At 35.1% G+C, this 11183-nt stretch overlaps 3 protein-coding genes across 4 annotated transcripts in view; 1 reads left to right on the top strand and 2 right to left on the bottom strand.

The window, feature by feature from the left end:
* The window catches only part of LOC100366570 (uncharacterized), a 57760-nt gene extending 54478 nt beyond the window's left edge, over positions 1-3282 (bottom strand). For both annotated transcript variants that reach the window (XM_085496988.1, XM_085496989.1), the window contains exons 1-3: positions 3176-3282; positions 1424-2017; positions 889-977 (exon numbers count right to left, since the gene is read on the bottom strand). In XM_085496988.1, coding sequence (XP_085353114.1) covers positions 889-977; positions 1424-1996 — 662 coding nt within the window. In that variant the 5' untranslated portion in view covers positions 1997-2017; positions 3176-3282. The remainder of the gene's footprint in view (positions 1-888; positions 978-1423; positions 2018-3175) is intronic.
* A 271-nt stretch (positions 3283-3553) lies between these two features.
* On the top strand, positions 3554-4339 carry LOC102805343 (UPF0739 protein C1orf74 homolog). Its single transcript, XM_006816326.2, has one exon. The coding sequence runs from the start codon at positions 3554-3556 to the stop codon at positions 4337-4339; it is 786 nt and encodes a 261-aa protein (XP_006816389.2).
* A 1230-nt stretch (positions 4340-5569) lies between these two features.
* On the bottom strand, positions 5570-10609 carry LOC100313555 (ARMET-like protein). Its single transcript, NM_001168032.1, is given in 4 exon segments — positions 5570-6399; positions 7528-7669; positions 8631-8755; positions 10375-10609. Coding segments are annotated over 4 exon segments (537 nt in total). The 5' UTR covers positions 10478-10609; the 3' UTR covers positions 5570-6232.
* Between the last annotated feature and the right edge of the window lie 574 nt (positions 10610-11183).

The raw sequence follows: 11183 nt of genomic DNA on the forward strand, positions 1-11183 counted from the left end.
ACAACCACCTGCGAGATTTGCAGACTACCTCATGTCAATGTTCACAAAATCAAAGGAAGAAGCTAAAGTGCAAAGTGTTTAGCCTTGGGATTAGTTAAACGCCGAGGACGTCGTTTCGACAAACAGAGGGAGGATGTGACGAGCTGTTTGGGACACCCCTTTAATTTTATTTATTATTATTTATACAATACCAAAATGCAAGGAATGAGCGTACCGCAACGGGACAGAATAATTCCCTGTACACTCATATAGAACAGAGTAGTCCACCCCTGTTCTATTTTCGATCCGCCTGCAACGCTATGCGGCCGGAGGTGTTTGACCTGAGTCACGTGGTCAGGGAAATCCCCTACTTGGGCCTCTTCCTGCTCGATGGCGTGAAACTCAGTCAATAAAAGTTATACGTAAGCACAACCTGGATCTAGAATCTATTATTTTTGCTGACACTCCCCATTTTTGTCGGAAATCCGTGTCACACTAGTACTGTAAAGGGGTTAATCATTCACTGGGTTTTAGCTTTGCTTATTTCACAGACTGGAAAATGCACACAAATAAAACCCAGTGAATATGTAAAATTTAGCATAGAACACACTATCTAAATGATAAAACCATGAATTCAAAACCCACTGAATACCCTGAAATGGTAAATCAGTGAAATTTAAACCCAGTGAAAAATTAGTCATTTTACAGTACTTCCAGCAATGCATTACAGTACCGGTAAACTGTAGTTTCTAGTATGTGTATTTCGGCAATAATCTTTCACACACAACGTGTGTCACATAATCTTGAAAACTGATTCAAATGTTTACAGTATTTACAGTACTCTAGATCGAGAAAACTTATTTATTCAACTCATATTTTGATTAATTCAGTCTCTGTCACAATTCTAACCTGTTGTATTTTTTCTTAGATCCTTTTGTAAATTGATCACGATAATCTTCCTTCTCTCTGTAGTCAGTTAAAAGCATCTGGTCATCCTCCTGGGAAAACATAAAAACATTTTAGTAAGGTGGAATAATTTATGAAAAACGTCATTTCTTCGATTTGATTTCAAAACGCTGAAATATAGGAATGAATAATTATACTCAGACTTGCCTGAAGTTATTCACTATGCGAGTAGACCTATGTGTTTTGCAAAGTTACGAGGTAAAATTACAAAAACCTTGAAGTATTTCAATGTGGCAATCATAATAAATACGCTTGACAGGTTTCTGTTTTTTGTTATTCTTTTTGTTGTTGTTCTTCTCTGGTTACTTATTTGGCTTTTCACACAATATCATGAATATTCATCAAGTGATAATGATGACACATCATGAATATTCATGCAATGAAAATGATGACATGAATAATCAGACAGGTGATAATGATTACACTGTGTATCATGAATATTAATGAGATGATATTGATGACACTGTGGCCACAATACCTGCATTAATTTTAATTTCTTGTGATCTTTATATTCTTCTCGTAATTTCTCCGTGTCCAGATTCTCGGCTTGTTCCTTGAGCTCTTCGTCATCTGCAGGGGGACCATCTGGAATACTACACAGCCACATAAGGATTTCATGGAAAGACACCGCATCATTTGAAAAGTCTCGTGACTTCATAAACGCATTCCACATATGCATGGAGAATTTCTCCCCATGGGTTGCTTTGAGAAGAAAAAGGGCATCCTTGGTCGAAATAGTACAGGTACCAGATTTATCTAAAACCTTGAAGTCCCACCATAGTTTCTGCTCTAGATTCATACGTCTGTTCAGCTCCAAGAGGGTCGCAAGGAAGTGCTGCTTATCACACCTCCCCTTGGAGCTCGTCCCACATACTTGATCCACTGCTGCCACTACTTGGTCATTATCAATGGTGGAGCTATAAAGTGCATAGTGGAAATCCTGCAGTTGTTGTACAGTGAGATAACCAATAAAAGTAGGATCCAAGATGGTGAATACTGCATCAAGCTCTTCTTCGCTTACAGGCAGGCTACCTCCATCCAATAACACCATTGTGGGTTCTTAGTAGCACATCTAAAAAAAAATTGGGGTTCATTGAAAAATAATTAACAATTCAGTAAAACAGACTATCATCAAATCTACAATAGGATATGATTGCCAACTATATACTACCGGGTAAAATAATATGGCCAAATATACACACAGGGATACAATTACTTTACTTCATTATCATCCTGCATTATTTATTTATTCGAGGAGGCATGTTATATTTTAATAAATATTTACAGAAGGTGATACATGTTTTATAGATTTGTTCATTTTTATCTTGAATTATAATTATCTCCAATTTTATTAGTTCAATTCACATAAATAAATGCTTCTAAGTAGTTGAAGTTCACCCTGGAGTCAATAAAGGCATGTTTATTTGTCATAAATATGCTGTATAAAACTTTTTCATTTGAATTTAGTCTCTTTACAAAACTACCCTATGTATAGCTAAGAATTCATGCATCAATCGGGAAGAAATTGGAACAGTCAAGGTCAATGTACACGCTCATACAATGTGTAACAGGCATTTGAGAACATAATTATTTAGGTTTTAAAAAAAGTTTATAATGTACACAGCATTGTTGATTTCAGAGTAGCCAGTACTAGGAGATGTTGATACACTGGTGTCAACAAAAACATGAATATTATAAATTATTTATTGACCTACATTTTAATTAAAATCAGCAGCTACACATTTTACTCTACAATTATAAAAAATATAAAGAATGTACAGATAGTATGTATTTTATTTTGAATTTGATATCACTCAAGTGTGAAGAAATTAAAAAAAAAATATTGTGATGGATTGTGTTTATAAATATTTATGAGTATATAAACATGGTTTCAATGTTGACTCCAACGTACAAATAAATGAAAATATTTTGCACGGTGAAATTAGAACTTGAAAGAAGAAATCAGTGCTAGATAGTCAATGTTTTGTTGATTATTATTTACTTCTCAAATCACTGTTGATTGACAATATGGCACTGAACTTGTTTGCTAAATTAATAATCAATACGTCGGTATACGTGTTCGTGACGCGATATTATGCCCATGAGAAAGCAATCAAGTGAACAGGTAAAATAATATACACTCATCCCGTGTCAAGCTACCGTGCTGAAATCAAGATCTGTCGTTGCAGCTCTACCAAGTCGGGCCGTATCGATTACGACGTATACATACCTAGTAACCACGAAAGACACTCAAAACATGATTCTGACAAGTTCAAATCCAACTTTCATGAGATTATATTTACAATAATACTCCTTGGTTTCCTGAAAGCTTGTATATGACGTCAAAGGTATCTATGGACTACCTAACATATGAAAGATTTTAGTATGGCTGCTTCAAATAGTGCAGCATGACGTACTGTTTGACATCGTTCTGCATATTTATTTTTATAAATTTCACACACAATAAAATACAAAAACAAAAATTAATATAAAGTACAAAAAGTGACACATATTTACGAAATGACAGCTTAATTTGTACTATTCTTGTCAGCATGTTTAAAATCTTTACTGTCTTAAAGGGTCTAAGTAATTACCTGAAGGGCACAAAATGGCTGCGCCCTGTGATTTAAATGTTCTTGAGTGGCGTAAACATATCAAACAAAAGCTGCCTAAATCGTGTCTGAAGAAAACTATGGATATACTGAGTAACATTGTTTCTGTCGACAGAGGAATCAAGCCAAGTTTTCTCTTTGACTTTGCATCAGTTGATGTAAAACAGATGCAGCAGTTTATTAACGGAACTTTCAAATCTGGATTGACAGGACAGTTATCATGTTTATCACTGGTAGATGATGTGTTTATTTACAACCGTGCATCAATTGTCGCCCATTTGCGTAAAATTGTGGAGCGGACGAGCAATTTTCTTGTTGACGTTTCAAACACATTGCCCGAACCCCAGATAGCATCCTGTCAATGTCACAGACAAGTTTTGGATCACACGTTACAACTACAGAGGGCGTTCTCATTAGAGAGTGCCTCCCCTGCTCCACTCGAGCTCAAACCGGGCGATAGATGGAATATTTCTACAATTTTTGGAATTTTACTTGGTTACCCAGTTATTTACTGGTATAACACGGAAGAAGTTCGGGATGTTTCAAACTGTCTGAGTATGGTGTTACTGACCACATACCGAGCATACGTCAATTGCAACCCAACAACGAATACTGATACAGTGGGGCAACTGATTTATTCTTTTAGTGTTCCTGCAAAACTAATTCCCAGATTTCAACGCGAGATTGATGACTGGTTAAAGAGGATCCAAGGGTTGTGCAATTCTTCTATGCATTGTCTACTCGACAAAAGCTCAGCATGTCATTCAAGTATCACCCTTTAATTTGCCAGTTTACAAAATTACATTGATGTAAACAAATTAAAAAAAAAATATTGTCATCATGTGCAAAGATACATTTGATAGAGCAAATATGGTAATTGTACATGGTAGTTTGTAAGATCATTGCACGATTTGTTGTCTGTCCTTAAGAAATAATTAAAGGATAATGTACTTGTATCATGCAATTAATATCGAATGACATGAAATACTGGTATCAAATCTAGGGGTGCTTTTTGGCTAAAAAATTGGTGTTTTATTCAAAAAAATGGCTTGGATACTTGCCTGAATATTTTAGGTAGGAGTGATTCACAGCCAGTTGAACTGAACCCAATAAGATTAACATTTGGGGTGTTGTTTGGCTCAGAAATTGGCATTTTACGCTATTAAATAATTTTAGGTGGGAGCTACTTGCCTGGATATTTTTGCTAAAGTGCTCCACAGCCAGCTAAAAACTGATCCCAAGATGACTAACATTGGGGGTGCTTTTTGGTTCAAAAATGGTTTCAGCCAAAAAATGACACAAACTAAAATTGATGAAACTCAAAAATGGAGGTCAATATGATAAGCTCTGCCATTAAAATGGGGATCAAAACAGTGAGACATTCTGGAGCAGTCCCAAGTAAACTTAAATATTTTATATTTGCACAACACAAGTAAATTATCTGGCCTACATAATATCAACACTGGATTTGGAACTCTCCAATCACAAGTTTTGTTGGTACATGCATCTTTTAAGGTCTATGTGTACACACATTCCAGAATTTTTCATTTTACACATGAAAGTTGTCACAGTTGGACACAACCCCGATCAACTTGAATGTGATGAGGTCCAAAAGCTTTATGTCAACTCTGGACAAAACGTTGTTCAGAGTTCAATCCAAGCTTGTGTATGTAATGTACTTGCTTTATTAGAAGTGTATCTCTGATATAAGTGCATTCATTTTATACTGGATCATTCAAACACGACTCATTTTGACTGTAGACGCATTGTCATTTACCTGTATAATACTTCTAAACCAGAGACCTGATACAAGGATTCGTAAAGTCAAGCAAACTGATTAGTTGGGGTCGACTAGTTTGGATCTATTTCTATCAGTATAATAATCTCTGTTATGGCTGGATTACTAGAAATTATGATTCTTGCATTGCATACAAACCATGTTCAATGACATTCTCTGATGACCACTCAGCATGGCAGAATGAAAGCAACAAGGTTTTAGTGAATATGCACAATTTGTACTCAACAGCAATACTACATTACTTTAATCTCAACTTCTGTATAGACAAATAAGTTATACAATATAGAAAAGTAAACTGCAAAATAAATGCTTGTAAAAATCGAGATACAACTATGATGACTGGTAATACTTATTTCGAGAGCTATATTCTGTTAGTGTCAGTAAAAATTCAACATTTTACAAAACAATATTTTCGATGTCGACAAACCAGAATCTCAAATAAAACAGAAATCACAAGATTCAAAAAAGGCAGAAAAGAATTTATTTTCAGACAATGAAATTTCAGTAGTAACAATCGGAACTCCCACAGTACATTATCACAAGTTACTTTTTGGTATAAAAGATCTCATCAAAAAAGTTTATTAATAAATATCATTTTTTAGGGGGGGGGGGGGGCATTTTCTTTTACTGTTATACATGTGTGACATTAGAATTTCTTTAACCAGTAAATGTTATCTACTAACGAAAGCTTCTCTGCATATGAAAATATCTTCTGGGCAAATCCAGACTTGTATCAATTTCAAGTTAACTAGCCAGATATACAAGTGTTCAAAATTAAATGGTCAATATGATAGACGTTGAATACTTTGTTGTGAAAAATACACAAATTTCATTTGTATTTCTCACTGGGATGCAGAACTGTGAGAAATAAACACATCTAAAGCTCCTGCTTATAGTACTTAGGTTTCAGTTCTTGAATTTTTTTCACAAAATCTGATTTCTCTGCACATCCCTTGCATGTTTCATCCCAGTCGTTTAATATCTTCTTCAAATCTTTCACTTTCAATTTATTCAAGTCCACAGTGTTCAGATCAATTTGTTTTTCTGAAAAAAGAAGATATACATGTGGCAATTCATTTTCTTTGAGAACAATCGCAATTTACAGTTTTATTTATACACTCCCTGAAAAAAAATCCCCATGATTTTCTGTTCACTGCGAGATCCCGCATTATGCGTGAAATTGAACGTAAAAACAGGACAAACAACGTTCATGGCAGCGACAAACAGAGGCGAGGGATTCCACAAACCTGAAAGTATTTTAGGGACATTTCCATGCTTAATAACGTGCTGTACACATTTGATGGTCAATTTCAATGAAGTAAGGGTAATTCAAATGCAATATTCCCTGTCAAAGATTGGCCATTTCCATGTGAGCTATGACATAAAGAAATTTGAGTTCAGAATCAAATCGTTCGATTTTTGCGGCAGATGTACGGCGCACGTCTTTCACGCAACTTTCAAGATCTCGCAGATGAACCGGAAATCACCTATTGCTTTCTCTTGTATGCAACTGATAAGCATTTCAAAATTCAACACTTTCCAAGAATGAGTTTTCTTACATATAGAGGATTGGGGGAAAAATAAAACAACATTTTATATCTCTTCAATTTAATGCAAATCTGCTAACTAAACACTATTTTGGCAGGTGAGGAGTACTCCATACAATGAGGATAAACAACTACACAGCACTCAAATTGAACCATGACCACGTAAAATTAGCTCATCTTGAATTATCAAGAACATGTTAGAGTATTTTACAAGATGTAGTTTCAATATTTATTGACGACATGTATACTGTACAGCACCTCGGGGATCTACCACTTTCCTAGATTTCATATTAGGTACTCGTGCAATGGAAATAATTCACTCTATCAATAGTTTTTCAAGCATGGTAGATCCACCAGCCAGTCATTGTCAAGTGCAGATGAATGCACCGGTCAAATAAACTGCATGTGACATCCCAAAGTGCTCCTCCCCACAATGTACGTTAGAGGTACGTGTTAAAGGTATAGGAAACTGTTGAAAAGTCACCAAGATGGCTGCCAATATCTAGACAACAACATGTACTTTTGATACACCAGACATGCAGTGTTTTTACACAAGTATTGAGCACCAGTGGAAAAAAAACAGCTTCAGACATAAGTCATTGGCACATGTGCTAGAACTACTCACCATATTTCAATTCACAGATCTGACTATCTTTCTTCTTTAGTTTCTCGCACACTTTTGCAGGTGGCAAATGCATTGTGAATGGCTTGGAGATTTCTCCAAGAATACCAGTTGCTGCATCAACTGTAGCACCTATATAATAACACTGAAAATAAAAAATAATGAAAGTTTCATGCTATATGCCATTACTGTCAAAGCAAAATTACCATTGAAATTCATATGTACAGTAGATTCTGAAACCTATTACTAGTAATTATAATACAAATTTCATGCGTAAAAAAACCAAGAAGGCAACACTAAATTAAACAAGTCACTGGTAACGACATAGTTCTTGTTTGTATTACAGGATATTATACAACTACTGAAGCAATATCCATATTAAGTGACATAAGATGTGGAATTGCCAGATGACCGCCAGCCAGCCAGTTTTGATTTAATGCTGATACATGAACATGTCGCATACATGAATTCAGAACGACATTCTTCAAACCAAAATGGCTGCCAAACGGCCATTTTAAACAAGATTTAAAAAGCAAAAGAAGTGTATCAAGGTACCACTGTGTTCAGCACATGTACTGATGTATATACAACGTTTATTGATCAAAGCATGTGCGAGATATGAACAGATGGAACCAGACATGCACAATTTCTTGTAATTATTATTATTCAAATGCACCATATGGTACTTATATGGGTACTACAATACCATAGTGGTTGAATATGTGTTTTATTGGACTAAGGTCTCAGCTGACTGCCACATTGCATTTTATTAGCAGCAGAATATAAATTAAAACACAATGTCAGTGAACATAAATGTTTCTTAGTTTATTAGTCACAGGTCAATATGGGCCTCGTGACTAGTTTTGAATAAAACCACCAATTACAAAACTATAAAATTAAAATATTTTCACAATCTGTATATTAAATATGGGTGCAACAACAAATTGCTTCAAGAACAGATTGTTGATGGGATAATGATAATAGTGACAACATTTCTCAATTAACATTTATACTCTATGTCTTTAAGACCTTTTAGGAAATTTTCACCAATACAAAATCTCCCATTTTTGACATATTATCAACTGAATACATATACATGCACTTACAAATCTGTTATCTTGGTTCTTCAAATTTTTGCAGTGTTCCCTTAACTTTGTGTCGATAAATGATGAATCTTTTCTGTCTTCATCTGTTAGCTTTTTTTCAAAGTCAGTAAGTACCTTAATACACACTGAAAGAAAAATCAATATTAAACAATGATATTATGCATTCATTTTAAAACACTAATAAATGGATCATTTAACTCGCGGCATATTAATATTTGCTGAAAACATAGAAGACACCAGTAAATGAATATAAATATGCCACGTATATACAAATATAAACATGCAGTGCTCGTAACGTACAAAATAACCATAGCCAGGAAAAAAAAAAAAAACTGCTGTGGCTTTTGTAGAAGTCTGGCGAAACTATTCTGGTCGAAACGTTTTTATATGCTTTTATTTAGTGACATATTGATTGCTGGAGAGTTTAATTGTGACAATTGGCATAATTAATATAGTTCTTGCAACAAACAAATGCTATGTTACCGTACTTTATTGAGACTGGTATTGTAGGGCACTGTAAACAAGCAAAACAGAGCCCCAATGGAAACTGCAAATTACAACACAGTTGCTATTGGCACAGCATTGGCTTACTGCTATCAAAAACAGGCTATCAGAGGGTTTTTTTAATGTGTGAGCTTCTTTGTATAGCATATATGGACAAAAACAAAAACACCAAACTAGAGTGAAATTTCAAAAGCTAGCATTTAGATTCAAAATAATTCATGGTGCAAAATTGACAAAGTTAAGAACTGAAACGAAAATCCTTTGTTACTGTGAATGTGCGAGCATGTTCTTTGAATGAGAAAGAAAGATGATGGGGTCAATTAACAGGACACCATATGATACCTAACCCTGTAAAACTTAATTTGATCTGGATTTTACAACAAAGACCAACTATTTTGCAACCACAGATTAGCCGCAAGCACATCACCAGATGTACACATTGTACCTTCACAGATTATACCGATATACCCTGGTACTACATGAAAATGATCTGTATGAAGATAATCTGAGTTTGTTTTACAGGTATTACTATTAATGCGTATAGAATGTCACTAATAAATTTGATGAAGTGAGTTTTAGTGTTTTATTTCGTCATAAAAGGACTACATTGGCAGATGTTGTTCAGGACTTGTTTATTGCGCTTGTTCATAAATTACTTTTTATTGTCTAACCATGGATGTACATCCATGGTCTAACATAACAATATCCAAATCATGGCATACAATGTATAGTAAAGATTTAACGAACACATGCATATGCATATCTATATTCCTGGGTATTCATCATTCTTTCATATGTTTCGTCTCGAGATTACAACTATGTATACCAACCTACTATTCTTGTGTTCATAGTATCTGGTAACTTTATGTAGGTATACTCATGGAGATACAATATCTTTCTACCTCCATGGTATACTATATGCTTATTCGATATCAATAATATATTCACTTTATGATAACTACATGGCTACTTTTCAACTACATGTACTTGTCATTTGCTCATTCATTCATTTCCATGTTGAGATTGTACACGTACAATGTACGAATCGTCGGTCAAATCAGTAGCTCGCCCTAGGACCTGACGTCTGCGCTGAAACCAGGAAGTGACGAGTCATCATAAAGTCCGAAGTCATCGCCGGCGATACAGGGAAATATACGGAAGCTACCGTTACGCGAGATACCGACTAAAAAACAATGATTTCGGAGCTTGATTATCACAAATCAGCAAAACCAAAACTTACCTTCGCAATCGCCTTCTTTTAGTTTGGCGTCTGTTTGGTGAAATTGTAACGCACAACTGAGAAAGACGAAAACAACCAAAGAAATTAACGTCCAAGTATACATTTTGATTATATATATATATAATTGTCCTGAGGTAAGAAACAAGTTGTTGGTCGTCCAGCAGCTACTTTGTCCGCAGCAACTGCTCCTGCTTACTACACAAGATACAAGTCAATCTGTACCGGCGTTTTTAGTCAACGTGGACGAAATCAATGAAGTTCCTGTAAAGGCAGACGAAGTCCAGCTGGCTTACGCTGATTGGACAAACATAAGTCACATGATACCCTTACAACATTTCAACACAGATGGCGTTTTATCAATTCGAGAGAGTATGAAGAACAAAACTCTCGATAGTTGTGAGCCGGGCTGTGGTTCGATGGCTGAACAGTGTTTCTCTGCAACACCTTGTATGACATTTTGTTTTTCTCTCGTTGTCTAGCTTTTAAAACAAAGATTCTCCAATCTCCACCATGATTTAAATAGTTAACCCTTAAACGGGAAAATCGTGATATTTTCCAATGAAGATTGTTGAAAATTATGCTATTGTTTACTTTTCTCTGATTACCTTTCATACCAGCCAACTACAAACAACCCTCCAAAAACAGTTTACATATACAGCCTCCTCAGCATCAACTTAATTACCAGCCAGGACATATTCATAAGTTTTTGTAATAGCTGATAGTGAATTTAGTCAAAAATGTAATATTAGCCAAAAATTATAAATTAATACCTTTTATTTTGTAGACAAACGTTGACACCGCTATGGATG

Source organism: Saccoglossus kowalevskii, chromosome 3, assembly GCF_978046115.1.
Source record: "Saccoglossus kowalevskii chromosome 3, keSacKowa6.1, whole genome shotgun sequence".
NCBI lineage: Eukaryota > Metazoa > Hemichordata > Enteropneusta > Harrimaniidae > Saccoglossus > Saccoglossus kowalevskii.